Source organism: Cherax quadricarinatus, chromosome 5, assembly GCF_038502225.1.
Source record: "Cherax quadricarinatus isolate ZL_2023a chromosome 5, ASM3850222v1, whole genome shotgun sequence".
Lineage (NCBI taxonomy): Eukaryota > Metazoa > Arthropoda > Malacostraca > Decapoda > Parastacidae > Cherax > Cherax quadricarinatus.
Window position 1 is genome coordinate 74,645,762 of NC_091296.1, and position 15,005 is coordinate 74,660,766.

Below are 15,005 nucleotides of genomic sequence, written 5' to 3' on the forward strand. Positions count from 1 at the left end.
CAGCTTTCTTAGCTTCTTAATCATCATTTTCTTCAATAACTGGTTCACCTGTTGCCTTAAGGCCATCTTGTTCTGAGGAACGGAGGAAATTCGGTTTTCGTATGCCCAAGTTTTTGTATGATTTGGTTTTTAACATTTTTCGTCAAAATTTTGTCCCAGTTTTCGTACATCCGCTCGGTTTTCGTACAGTTGAAAATGGTCCATACCAAACTCGTCCGCCTGCCCGCGTGACTCTGCCACTCATTTCCTGGAATCACGCGCCTACATAAAGCATCCCACGCATTCATGACTCAGTCATTGGGTGAGCATCACCCACCACGTTCATCTGAAACATTTCATAATAATCCATTGTTTTTTGTGCTTGTTTATTGAGTCCAACTGCTAAATAACCCACCATGAGGCCAAAGAAAGTTCCGAGTGCCTGCCCTTTGACAAAGAAGGTGAGAAACACGATAGAATTCAAGAAAGAACTCATAGCAAAGTATGAAAGTGGTGTATATGTGGTCGATCTCGCCAGGATGTATGGGAAGTCCGCATCAACAATCAGTTCCATCCTGGCGATGAAAAAAGAAATCAAAGAAGCTGATGTTGCGAAAGGGGTAAATGTGTTTGGCCCGAGTGTGAAGAAATACCTCCTGGAAAATCAATTGCTACTTAAGTGCCTCCTACTCATCCTCCAGGCTTGGAAGATCAATTGTTGGATGGGTTTAGTTTTATCACATTGAAGTTCTTGCCCCCTAATTCCACTCCTCTCATCCAGCCCATGGACCAGCAGGTCATTTCAAACTTCAAAAAACTCTACACTTAAGCACTGTTTGAAAGGTGCTTTGAAGTGACGTCAGACACTGAATTGACCCTAAGACAGTTCTGGAGGAATCACTTCAATATCTTCAATTGCATAAGCCTTATAGATAAGGCTTGGCAGGGAGTGACTTCCAGGACGATGAACTCTGCTTGGAGAAAACTGTGGCCAGAATGTGTCCTTGAGAAGGATTTTAAAGGGCTTGAGGCTGACCCTGACAACCCTACACCTCATTGCTTTCTGTAAGTAAAACTATAGTTATTCTCTATAAAATGTATTTGTTGTTAATATTTTTGGGTGTCTGGAATGAATTAATTCAATTTACATTATTTCTTATGGGAAATATTGCTTCAGTTTTTGTTAGACTTTTTCGAACGAATTAATCACGAAAACCACTGTACGTACCTCCGGTCAGCTATTCTGTCATGATAGCTGACAAGCATGACATTCTTTCAATATTTATTTTATATATTTATGTCACTGGAGGAGAGATAAACCAACAGGAATCATACAGGACCTTGGAAGATGGGAAGCAACTAGTCAATTGAAGGAAAAGGATGGCAACTCCAATTCCTCGCATCATGGGTGCAACACTTAAGTCAAAGGACCTCCCTATTAGTGTTCAGAAAGTCTTTCAACCTTTCAAAATTTTCCCTTCTAAAGTCTGGCTTTTCACACTCACTACCTACTGTATTTCCTCTACCTTTAGTTCCACTAGGTACTTGAAGTTCAGGGCCACATAATCACTAGTGCCCCGAGGGTTCTCATATTCTATTTCACCTATTTCAGATATACCTATGGTAAATACTAGGTTTGGTCTTGCTGGCTCATCATCTTTCTTCCTTTGTCATGTCCTTAACATGCTGAGTCAGAATTTTTTTTCTCTAATTTCCATCAACATAGCCCTCCACGTGGGTCCCAGTTCTCCCAATCTGTTTGTGTGTGATTGAAATCTCACATTATCAGTAGCTTCAATTTAGCCCTAAATACACTCTTGGTTGCTTCTGCTATGATGTTGTCCACCGCATGGTTGTTACCCTCATGTTACTGCCTCAGTCTCCTATTATTAGGCTGTCAATTGTATACCACTGCAACTATAACTTTAGAGTCCCCTCAGTCTTAACTGATCACACTATGAAATTGTTTTCCTCTAGTCTGTTTATTCCTCTCACCTCTTCAAAACTCCATTGATTTCTAATTAATAGTGCTACTCCTCCCATTTCTTCTGTCTTTCCTTGACACTTTGTACCATGCTGGAAATACAGCATCTGATATCATTTCTCAGTGTCTCAATTGACTTTAGTGGGAAAGGGTAAACCTACAGAGATCATGCAGTACGTACATGGGAAATGGGAGGTATCAGGTTTAACATTCACTCCCCTTCCTTCAAGGGCCTCATCCAGTTGCTAATTTCAACATACTGTAGTAACATAATTTATTTTTTGTTTTTTGGTAAAATATTTCCATTTTGAACTTACCCAGTTATCAGTTTTGTTCCCATTATCTAGAAATGTGATAGTATTTTTACCTAACATATTGTCGGTAATTCTCCCAACATTAATACAGTTTTCCAGATGACCCACTAGACATTTCTTTGCCTTGTTCATGACCCCCCTGGGAAGCATGAACCACTTCTTAAGAAACTCTGCTCTTAGAAAAAAAGAATTTGGTGCGAAAACTAAAATACGTATGGTAGATAAATATTTATTAAAATGCTGATGTTCAATAAGAAATGTTCATAAGATTAATACTGAAAAAAATTATACAATATACAGTGGTACCTGGGATACGAACAGCTCAAAACGCGAACAATTATGTAAGTGCATTTATGTAAGTGCTTTTTTAAGTGTATGTTTGGGGGTCTGAAACGGGTTAATCTAATTTACATTATTCCTTACGGGAACAAATTCATTCGGTATCGGCATTCGAACAGCCTTCTGGAACGAATTAAATTCGTATCCTGAGGTACCACTGTAATTACAATGTTTTACATGATGGTAGGATTGCGGGTGTCTTCTGTCTTATATACATGCAAGATTTCAGGTATGTCTTGCTACTTCTACTTACACTTCGGTCACACTACACATACATGTACAAGCATATATATACACACGCCCCTCTGGGTATTCTTCTGTTTCCTTACTAGTTCTTCTTTTTTATTTCCTATCTCCATGGGGAAGTGGAACAGAATTCTTCCTCTGTAAGCCATGCATGTCATAAGAGGTGACTAAAATGCTAGGAGCAGGGGTCTAGTAACCCCTTGTCCTGTATAAATTAACAAATTTAAAATGAGAAACTTTCTTTTTAGGTCACCCTGCCTCAGTGGGATATGGCCAGTTGGTAAAAAAAAAATTACAATGTCTCCCCAATGCACTATTAAATATAATATGTTTTAAATCATTGTAAATCTGGTTGTAAATCATTTCACTTTAATATATTGTACCTCAATCCTGCACACAGCTTTAAACATATATAGTTAAGTGACAAAGAATTTCTGCAAACAGCAGTCACACACAGTTTTCTAACTTACATAAAAGGGTGACACAATCTTATGTATGACCCTTGCATATGTCACCATTTTGTGTAAAGAAGTGAAATGATTGTCTCAATATGTTCATTACTCATTATCTGCACATGTTAAACTGTTTAAAACACTACAGTACTAAAAAAATCTGAAGTTTACATTCCTTGATCACAGGTAAAAAAAATTTTCAGAAAATAAATATAATAGAAGATAAAAAGAATGTAGGAATACAACATTAAAAAAATATGAAAGGAAAAAATTAACCATTTCCAAATGTGTTAAAAATTTTAAACCATAAAACAGACTTGGAAAGTGCATATTACAATGTGTCTGTCTTTTACTGTTTCCTCGTCATTCCATGTCGACAATTTTGCCATAACCTCTGCATGTACTGGCTGTTGTCTTGTAGGGGTCTCTGGTTTATCATTGATTGTGCTTCCAACCGGGCCACAGTAATGACACCAAAAATGCAAAATTTAATGGAAAACTTAGGGAATTACACAGGATTAAATTTGGTGGTTTTGATTCAATTTTGCCCATTCTAAGTCCTATTTTAAGCCAATTTCATTTCTCAGTTTGATCAAATTCCTAGTTATTTCACTAGCATGCCTTTTATTCTTTTGACCGAGTGCAAGAAATTGTCCACTGAACTATCAGAACTACTCTACAAAATATCCCAAGGTTGGTAATTTTGCCAATTTTATGCAAAATTCCAATTTAAAAACAGAGTCCAAAATAAACACTAGAGGAAATCTGAATATTGATATTACTCAAAGTACCCATTCCCTCTTGGATTCCTAAGAGAATGTTTTATATAAATTAACCTTGTTATAAAGGTATAATAAAAAACTATTCAGTAGTATTAACTGCAATATAATCTTTTAATTTAAAAATTATATGATTTCTATGCCTGGCCATGTCTAACTAGCTGAGCAAGGCTTGTGTGTTTTTGATGAACAGAATGTCTTGATATCCAATCTCTTGCTTGAACCTAGAAAAGAAAAATGAGTCATCAAATTAGGCATTCAACTGTTACATAAAGGAAAACATCAATAATTCCAAAACTACATAATTATTTTATAATGAGAGTAAATTTAGCAATTACATCAGATACCAAACGTGCTGAAATCATACTACAGTAATTAACTCATGTATTATTAACAGTAGTGCACTCTTTTTACATGTCACTTGTGCAAATAAAATGTAAGTCACCTAGAACTCTCCATGTATACTTGCATTTTTTAATCACTAAAACTGGTTTTAGTCATGAGTAGTTCCTCAGCTCTTCCACTAGCATTTTGTCTGGAATGTGCAGCTTCTGGACCCTGACTAAAGCAGATGCTAGACTCATAATAGCACTTTGGGTAGACACTATGAAGTATTTTTAAAAATATTCTTTAGTCAGTCTGTTGTATAATTCACCTGAAACACACTTGCCTGCTGGAGGTGGGAAGTACAGTGCCTGCACCCTGAGGGATGGGTGGGGATGTTGCAGGTCAGAGGGTGATTTGAACTGTAATGGGAACTTATGGCAAGACAGCTAGTGAATGAATGATGGTGACTGAGTTTCCTTATATGGATCACCTTACCTTATAGTGGAATGACCCATATAGTAAAAAAAAAAAATAAACTGTTGCAGTGAAATGTACAGCATCTCTAAATACAGTATTATACTATATATATTTATCACACCAGCCATCTCCCACTGGGGTGGGGTGACCCAAAGAGGAGGACCATATTCACTGTCATTTGCTTTAATGTCTTGTCAGGAGTGTGCTGACATTACAGTTTGGACAGCCTTCCGAATTGCAGTATCATGTCCTTTAGAGTTTACGGACTGTAATTACCATCTACGCAACTCAAGTCTGGCTAACCATGTTTACCTGAATCCCTTAATAAATGTTACCTTGCTCACACTCCAACAGCACAGCAAGTCATCAAAACCATTTATCTCCAATCTGATCTAACAAACTTGCACAAGCCTGATAGATGTCCAAACCCATAGCACTCAAAATCCTCTTTTTACCTCCCTCCCTCCCTCCAACCTTGCCTAGGCAGCCCCTACCTCTCTTTTGTTTACCCCCAAATTTTTGTACCCTCCTGAAGTTTTATTCTTACACAAAACTATGCATTCCTACATACTGATACTCTTTTTTGCTTAAATGATCTCCAGCTTATGTAATCACAATGCTTAGCTAATTATTATTATAATCAAAAAGAAGCGCTAAGCCAAATGCTTAGCTAAACTTTCCTCATTATCTCCTTCTTAATTTCCTTACACTTCTAAGCTATATAAATATTGTCCTCTATTTTGTGTAACCCCCCATCCTTTGCTTATCATGTTTGTTATTATATTCATGGGGAAGCACTAAACCCATGCCAAACCTGAGAAATGAAAATAAACAAGTCTGATCCAGTGAAGAGAAGGGAAGCTCCAATTCCTTGAATGAAGAGTCTTTTATCAGAATCAAGGAACCCCTTGATCCTTAATTTCCCATAATGTTTTTCTTACTAAAGCCAGCTCTCACAAATTCTATTTGTACTACTTTCACCTTCCCTGTTACTTATTGTTACACATCAATATTTCACCTATGTCGTGATTGTGACATTTTAAGGAACACAGGATAATACCAACCACAGTCTCTGGATGACAATGCTTGAGTACCAAAGACCATATTTGAGAGGTCACTTTCATCATCTGGGGTTGGGTCAAGTCACACCAGGTCACTATACACCAAAAGAGTGAAAAAGCCAGTGGTCCACAACGTTTCTCATGAATTCCAGTTAAACTCTGCCATTTAAATAAAATTTTATATTATTACAGGAATATGAGGATAGCTAAAATTACAGGCAGCAAAGTGAAGAATGACCCTACTAGATCAACAGTAATTTTTGTATATGTACTGGTACATACTATAGTGTATTGTATACATGATAGAGAATTTTTTTTTAACCATTTAAGGCCCTCTCAGAGACTTATTCTTATGAAAAGATAGAGAATCTTTTCCTGCTCATAATGACAACAAAAGTATGAAATTTGATGGAAAACTTACGGAATTATGCTTTCGCAAAGTTAGCGGTCTCGACGATGTTTACGCATCGGTAATTTTGCCCACTTTGAGCCCTATTTTCGGCCAAATCCAGTGTACTAGTCGACAAAAATCATAACTATTTCGCTAGAACTCCGTTTTTTCTATCGAATGAGTACAAGAAACCACCCATTTACCGATTTCAACTATCCAACAAAGTGGTCAGAATTTAGCAATTTTGCCAATTTCTCACAAATTTCAAAAGATGCCAATTTCCAAATAGGGTCCAGAATAAACAAGAAAGACATTCCTGGCACTAAAATAACATTTCCTCTGTTCATTAGTCACATCCCCACTCCCCTCTTACATTTCTTTTGCTTTCCACTTTAAATTTTTATTCTCACAAAAAATAGAAGATTTACTGTTATGCAGACTACTGTAGTGTAGAAATGGTATAAATAATACCAGCACACTTGTGAAAGAATATTAGATTCACCAGTTGACATGTATTGGACGCGTGGCATTTTTTGTTTACTTTTGAACTTTGGCAAAAATCGAACATTTCTTCTATTTTGAGCTCAATTTCAAGGTACTTTTCATTGTGAAACCAATCAAAATCATCTCAATTTCTGTAATATGTCTTCCATTCTATAAAATAAGACCAGGAAAACTAGAATACAACCATAAATACCATACAAAAATACAGTGCAAAGTCACTGTTTTAAACCAAAAACATGGTCAAAGTTTTTTTTTTCTCATTACGCACTGTGTGCTGCAGGATTTTTTTTATACTGCGCACAATGACCACATAGACCCATTCTTTCATATGTAGGCCTACCAGCTTTCTCTTGCTAGATTTGAGGGCGCTAGAATTTATGCGTACTAGTACGTCAAAAAACCTGGCGCATAAGCCGTACTAGTACGACCGAAACCCCGAAAGGGTTAACACCAGCCATCTCCCACCAAGGCAGGGTGACCCAAAAGATAAAAAAAGAAAACAAGTTTTTATTTTTACATTCAGTAATTTATACAGGAGAGGGGGTTACTAGCTCCTTGCTCCTGGCAATAATAAAGACCAATAAGATTGATGAGTTTACTTTCAATGACCTGCTATTTGGCAATTAAGGAATCATTAATTAAGCACATCAAGTATAAATGTAGTGATGCATGCTCCTTGTAATAATGCTTAAACTTAAAACAATATTTAGTTAATATATCTGCTACACAGGGAATGAACACTTTTTTAACATCCTAACCCCAGGTTCCCTGGACTCAAGTAATGGAGTCTCATCTTCATGAGAACAACTTGCACATTACTAACAAAAAAAAAAAAAAAAAAAAAAAATAATCTATATGCAATAGTGTATTAATCTCATAATGCAGGCTGCAGGATTCTTAAACTTTAAAAAAAAAATTCTCTACATTTTAATAGGACAAAATAATTTTTTTTCACAAAATTGTGAAAACACATAGGTGATATGGGCAGTTCATGGGTTAAACCTTTTCCTTTAGCCTTCAGCCTATTATAGTTCACTAAACCCTCACAATATTATACTATTCTAACTTCTGTTTTTAGTTGAAAATTCAGTTATGATACTCCAAATTTCATTCTATTAATTCTATATATTGTAATACATACACTCATTTACTCTTTATTTCCACAAATAGCAAATTAGTATCAAGCTAGTAGCTTACCTGTATGTGCAAGAGAATATTATGTAACAGTGTTGTACATAATTGTTCTGCCTCTTGCTGTACTTTTGGGTCTCCTCCATACAGTGAATCATTACCCTCAACTGCAGAAAGAAACAGATTCTGTTAACAAGCTTTAATATTCTATATCCTTATGCTATGTTAAAGCTCTATAATGTTACACTGATGTCTGGGAATATTTAGCATTAATCAATTTTTTTTATGAATTTTCTTAATTTTAATTATTAGCAGTTAAGCTCTATGTAGTGCAGTATCACACATGAAAGAGGATTTATCATACATATTTTCCCTTTTATTTAGGTAGTAGTAGGTTGGTAGACAGCAACTGCCCAGGGAGGTACTACTGTCCCTGCCAAGTGAGTGTAAAATGAAAGCCTGTAATTGTTTTACATGATGGTAGGATAGGTGTATTTTTTCTGTCTTATAAACATGCAAGATTTCAGGTACGTCTTGCTGCTTCTACTTACACTTATGTCACACTACATATGCATGTACAAGCATATATATACACACACCTCTCTGGGTTTTCTTTTATTTTTCTTACTAGTCATTGTTCTTGTTTATTTCCTCTTATCTCCATGGGGAAGTAGAACACAATTCTTCCTCCGTAAGCCATGCATGTCGTAAGAAACTACTAAAATACAGGGAGCAAGGGGCTAGTAACCCCTTCTGTGTAAAATACTAAATTTAACAAAAGAAACTTTTGATTTTCTTACTGGGCCACCTTGCTTTGGTGGGATATGGATGGTTTGATGAAAGAAGAAAGAAAATTTATTTTCCCTTTTAATATCAACTTTTCAATAAATTATCTTTAGGTTATATTATGACATGGCATGGCATGTACTGTATATTGAGTCACACTTTGTTAACCTGAAACCCTCAGGATCAGGAACTTTCCCATACAGAGGATTTTTTGATTACGACAAAGAGAGACAATAATATTGCTAAGCACAACTCCTCAAGCCAAGTAATGAGTAATATACACATCTATAACTTTTTATAAGTTTATAAAATTGTACTTGCAAGTCAATATTTTACATAACTACTTAGAGAAGATATAAAATAATGCTTTTGACCAGCCAATACTACATGCTGTATTAAAAAGGAGACATACTATCTGATTAATTAATTACTTGTTCATAAGTGGAGAAACATAAAGAGAGAGAGCAACACAAAATAGTGATGGCCACTGTACCTCCACTATCTCCTCCATCCAAATAAATCATTCATGTCTTGGTTTAACATAAAATAAATTAATACACTATTTGTTTTATATTAAGGCGGTCTTAACCCCTTGACTGTCGCAACCCCACATCCTGAGGTGTCTCCTGGGGTCGCAAAATTTCCCCCCCCCCAAAAAATTATTTTTTTACTAAATGATAGAGAATCTTTTCCCGATTGTAATGACACCAAAAGAATAAAATTTGATGGAAAACCGACGGAATTACGCTCTCATGAAATTAGTGAACTCGGCGATATTTACGAATCAGTGATTTCGCCCACTTTGAGCCCTATTTTCGGCTAATTCCATTATTCCAGTCAACCAAACTCATAGCTATTTCTTTAGAACTCCATTCTTTCTATCGAATGAGTACAAGAACCGCCCATTTACCAATTTCAACTACCCAACAATGTGGTCAGAAATTTGCAATTTGGCCAATTTCACGAAAATTAAAAAATGACAATTTCAAAATAGGGTCCAGAATGAACAATGCAGACATTCCTGGCTCTAAAATAACATTTTCTTTGTTCATCAGCCACGTCTCCAGGCCCCTCTGATATTACTCTTGCTTTCTATTTTGAATTTTTATTCAAACAAAAAATAGAAAATTTACTGTTATGCAGACTACTGGAATATTGTAATAATTGTATAAATAATGTCAACCCATTCATGACTGCATATTAGAATGGCTACTTGGACATATATTGGAAAACGACATCATTTGTTTACTTTTGAACATCGGCAAAAATCAAACATTTCCCCTACTTTGAGCTCCATTTCAAGGTTCTTTTCATAGTAAAACCAATCAATATCACCTCAATTTCTATAATACGTTTTCCATTCTATCAAATGAGACCAAGAAAACAAGAATACAACCATAAATACTATACAAAAATAGACCACAAATTCGGCATTTTAATTAAAAAAAAACGGTCGGAGTTTTTTTTTCTCATTATGCACTGCGTGCTACAGGATTTTTTTTATATGGTGCACACTGACCACACAGACCCGTTCTCTCACTTGTGGGCCTACCAGCTTTCTCCTGCTTGATTTGAAGCCGCTAGAATTTATGAATATATATACATCAAAAACGGTGGCTTGTAAGATGTGTATATAAGACCAAAACAGTCAAAGGGTTAAAGCACTTGCATTCATTACAAACCTGTAAATTAAAGACTGTTAAATTATATTTGAATTGATTTTCAGCTTCAAGACACAGCTATGACTGTTGTCTGACTTGATGTTTTGTATGCTATTACTTCACACATCCTTTCCCTCTTTGTCTCTTTTGCCACAAAGTAGAACAGACTATAGTTTTTCTCTCTCCTAGACAGTGTACAACCAAGACAAACTACAAACTAAAACTGAACTGGAAAAACTCATTGCAGAAAATGAAGGGATGCTATACAAGTCCCAAGCTTTCCAGTCCATCTCAAGGTCAGTAAATATGGTGGCCAACAGGTAAATACATTCTTATTTTTGCAGCTACTGACAAATTTATTTCTCCCTACAGACTCCTTGACAACAATGAGCTTTCTTTGCTCTCCTACTATGTGATTTATATCATTCTTTTTATATCCATCTGTTGCTACTTTTTTTTTTTTTTTCAACAAGTCGGTCGTCTTCCACCGAGGCAGGGTGACCCAAAAAGAAAGAAAATCTCCAAAAAGAAAATACTTTCATTATTCAACACTTTCACCTCACTCACACATAATCACTGTTTTTGCAGAGGTGCCCAGAATACAACAGTTTAGAAGTATATACGTGTAAAAATATACAATATATCCCTCCAAACTGCCAATATTGGATTTGACAATTTTCACTTCCTGTACACTTTTTTCTTTCATTCTCACCTCCAACATTTCTTTCCCTATATTTCATCTACTTATTCTCATCACTTTTTCTCTTTTATGCATTAACTTTCAACTTCCCCTCAAGGGAGGTTCCTTGATGCCAGTGAAAGGCTCTTGATCTCAGGAACTGGACCTGTGCTCTCCTCCTCGGGCACTACAGCTGGAAACATGAGGATGTGTTTCCTTAAGACACCTGCTGTCCATGTTCGTCTATCAGTAAAATAAGTGCCTGGGTGTTAGTCGACTGGTGTGGGTAACATCCTGTGGACAAAATTGACCTAATTTGTCTGAAATGCTCTGCATAACAAGAGGCTTTATATAATAGTATGTGACTGATGTCAGCTAGGCCTGTATATTTTGTATATGTACTTGCAGAAATAAAGATTTATTTATTTATATTACCCCTATGGGTTTAGCATTCCCCTATGAATGAAATAATAATGAAGTTCAACTTCATTCTTTTACAAACCTTCCACACTTCTCTATAAAAGTTACAGCTCCTCTTCTGAATCTCCCAATTGCACTGTAACACTGTATAGATTGTGCTGGCTCCCACTCTAAGTCTAACTGGCTATGCCATATTTTCCTTTTTTTTTTTTTTAACACATCGGCCATCTCCCACTGTTCATTAATCTATTAATGAAAAATATTCTTCATTATAAAGGCTTTTATTCTTAGACATGAAATGCAAAAATGTTACTCCAAGACAAGACTTCCTTCTTACAATTCCTCTGCTGATTATATTTACAGTGAACCTCACCTGAGTGAATATGGTAAGGTAAACTATCCTGAGATGCTGCAGAAAGAGCATGTAGTAATGAAATTGACAAGACAGCTTGAATGTCTGTTTCTTTTTGCCACGAGCTGGATCGTAAAGCATTAGTAAGACCACGAAGCAAATATAATGGTGGAGAGGCATCAGGAGGATCTGGTGTAGCAACCAAGGTGGAAGCTAAATTGGCAACTAATAATCGGAGAACTTGAGAAGTGGGAGCCGATTCTGTTGAGCCTTCTATTTCCAACACCTCCATGATGGCAGCCTTCATGCATGCATCTCCTGCAATTATACTATTATATTAAACAATAAGTCATAAAACTGTGTGTTGTAGTGTGAGCATGTTAGATAGGAGTGAGTGGAGATGAATGGTTTTTGGTACTTGATGAGCTGTTGGAGCATGAGCAAGGTAATATTTTGTGAAGGGATTTAGGGAAAACAGTTAGCCGGACTTGAGTCCTGGAGGTAGGAAGAACAATGCTTGCACTTTAAAGAAGGGGGGGTTTGGGATAATTGCCATTTAGAGTGATATGTTACTCTTGTATCTGTATGCCTCTGCAACAACAGTGATTACGTGTGAATAATGGTGACACAGTGGAACCTCGACTTACGAGTTTAATCTGTTCTGTGACCTAGCTCGTAACTCAATTTGCTTGTATATCAAATCAATTTTCCTCATTTAATTAATTGAAATGCCATTAATCTGTTCCAATGGAATTCCCGCTCTCTGGAGGCAGAACAAAATACTTCAATATGATGCTAATATAAACTATACGGCTTATTTATCTATCACAATTCATCTAACATGACATAATATACAATAAAAATAACACAAATAGAATATATCATTATGTGATGAACGGCAATGGCCACTGCTGCTCCTGCACTGACCATGCTTTCTCTTCAGAGGTCTTATTGTAAGAGAAAACAGTTTGTAACGCTAACAGTACTAGATCACTAGTTTCATAAGGAAAATACTGAAACAATGTATTTATAAATTAGAAATATTGTATGATAACATACAAGGCTGGAGGCAGTGGAGATGTCATGTCTGAGGGCAATGTGTGGTGTGAATATAATGCAGAGAATTCGTAGTTTGGAAGTTAGGAGGAGGTGCGGGATTACCAAAACTGTTGTCCAGAGGGCTGAGGAAGGGTTGTTGAGGTGGTTCGGACATGTAGAGAGAATGGAGCGAAACAGAATGACTTCAAGAGTGTATCAGTCTGTAGTGGAAGGAAGGCGGGGTAGGGGTTGGCCTAGGAAAGGTTGGAGGGAGGGGGTAAAGGAGGTTTTGTGTGCGAGGGGCTTGGACTTCCAGCAGGTGTGCGTGAGCGTGTTTGATAGGAGTGAATGGAGACGAATGGTTTTTAATACTTGACGTGCTGTTGGAGTGTGAGCAAAGTAACATTTATGAAGGGGTTCAGGGAAACCGGCAGGCCGGACTTGAGTCCTGGAGATGGGAAGTACAGTGCCTGCACTCTGAAGGAGGGGTGTTAATGTTGCAGTTTAAAAACTGTAGTGTAAAGCACCCTTCTGGCAAGACAGTGATGGAGGGAATGATGGTGAAAGTTTTTCTTTTTCGGGCCACCCTGCCTTGGTGGGATTCGGCCAGTGTGATAATAAAAAAATAAAAAATAATAACATAATATAGAATGTAATGAAAAAAACTGGTTATATTTTGGTGGTTGAGGGTGGGATAGGCAGAGCGGCATATGCTGTCAGTGGCCCTATAAACCCCAACAACAAAGACAGGCAGAGGAGACTGGAGGAGTTCGTTTTGTTTTGTACTTTTTCTATCGCTTAATCGCTTAACTTACTTGCTACACTCTTAATGCTACACTTTATCGACTCCTCCTGCTTTAGCATTGTACATATGGTAGAAGTACATGTACTACGCGGGTACTGTCTGGCCAAGTCCACAACCCACACACCAAGCTTGTGTGTATCTATGATTTCCTGCTTTACTTCTATGGACATCATCCTCTTTTTCTTCTCAGCACTGTCCTTTGCACTTAACTTTCTTAGGACACATGGTTAGAAAAAAGAAATTTGGCAAAATAACTCTACACAATGCATGCAAAACACGAGAAATGCTTCCACGGTGACGTAAACATGTGTACTGCCTGCTCAGCTGATGTTGTGGTGTTCGCTGTACCAACTAGTGATGGTGTTCTGAAGCTCACTTGTTATTATTAATATGTGTTATTACTATAATTATATTACACTAATTATAATTATTATTAATATTTTTTTTTTCAACAAGTCAGCCATCTCCCACTGAGGTACAGTGACCCAAAAAGTAAGAAAAAATCCCCAAAAAGAAAATAATTTCATCATCATTCAACACTTTCACCTCACTCATACATAATCACTGTCTTTGCAGAGGCGCTCAGATACGACAGTTTAGAAGTCCCTCCAAACTGTCAATATCCCAGACACCTTTAAAGTGCAGGCATTGTACTTCCCATTTCTAGGACTCAAGTCCAGCTAAATCTATAATAACCAGTTTCCCTGAATCCCTTCACTAAATATTACCCTGCTCACACTACAACAGCTTGTCAGGTCCCAAAAGCCATTCATCGCCATTCACTCCTATCTAACATACTCATGCATATACATGTATAAGGAATTTTTAAAGTGCCATTATCAATACAACCTATACAAATGTAAACCTTATGAAATGTATACTATTATCTGTAATCAAAGATTATTTACCCAACAATTTCATGTAATGATTTATGTGAATAAAATTGTAGATATAAACTGAGCATTATTATGATATTCATTGTGAAGAACTGGTTCAAATAACAATAACATACAGTTTACTACTAACAAAAGTAATATGCCCGACATCATTTTGTAAATCTATAGCATTCATGAAATAGTCTACTAACCTTTATTAATTATTTGTTTGACATTAATTTCCTTATGTGCTTAATTACAACTTTTGGAGTATTCCTTGGTATGTACATCGACCCAACTGCAATACAATTTTTGTTTCTCCCTATTAAACCTATTCCTGTACTGTACTACAATGGCTGATGAGTCTGGTACTTTTTTTATTTATTCAAGAAACATTATTCCTTT

General features: G+C 36.5%; 1 protein-coding gene across 4 annotated transcripts in view; it reads right to left on the bottom strand.

Annotated features, from left to right (window-relative positions):
• Positions 1–2,492: 2,492 nt before the first annotated feature.
• LOC128685110 (VPS35 endosomal protein-sorting factor-like) overlaps positions 2,493–15,005 on the bottom strand; it is a 102,189-nt gene continuing 89,676 nt past the window's right edge. For 3 of the 4 annotated variants that reach the window (XM_070104320.1, XM_070104325.1, XM_070104328.1), the window contains 4 exons: positions 11,904–12,200; positions 8,051–8,151; positions 5,962–6,117; positions 2,493–4,317 (listed from right to left, as the gene is read on the bottom strand). In XM_070104320.1, the coding sequence (XP_069960421.1) occupies positions 4,231–4,317; positions 5,962–6,117; positions 8,051–8,151; positions 11,904–12,200 (641 nt within the window). In that variant the 3' untranslated portion in view covers positions 2,493–4,230. The remainder of the gene's footprint in view (positions 4,318–5,961; positions 6,118–8,050; positions 8,152–11,903; positions 12,201–15,005) is intronic. The other variant, XM_070104332.1, reaches the window with a different exon arrangement.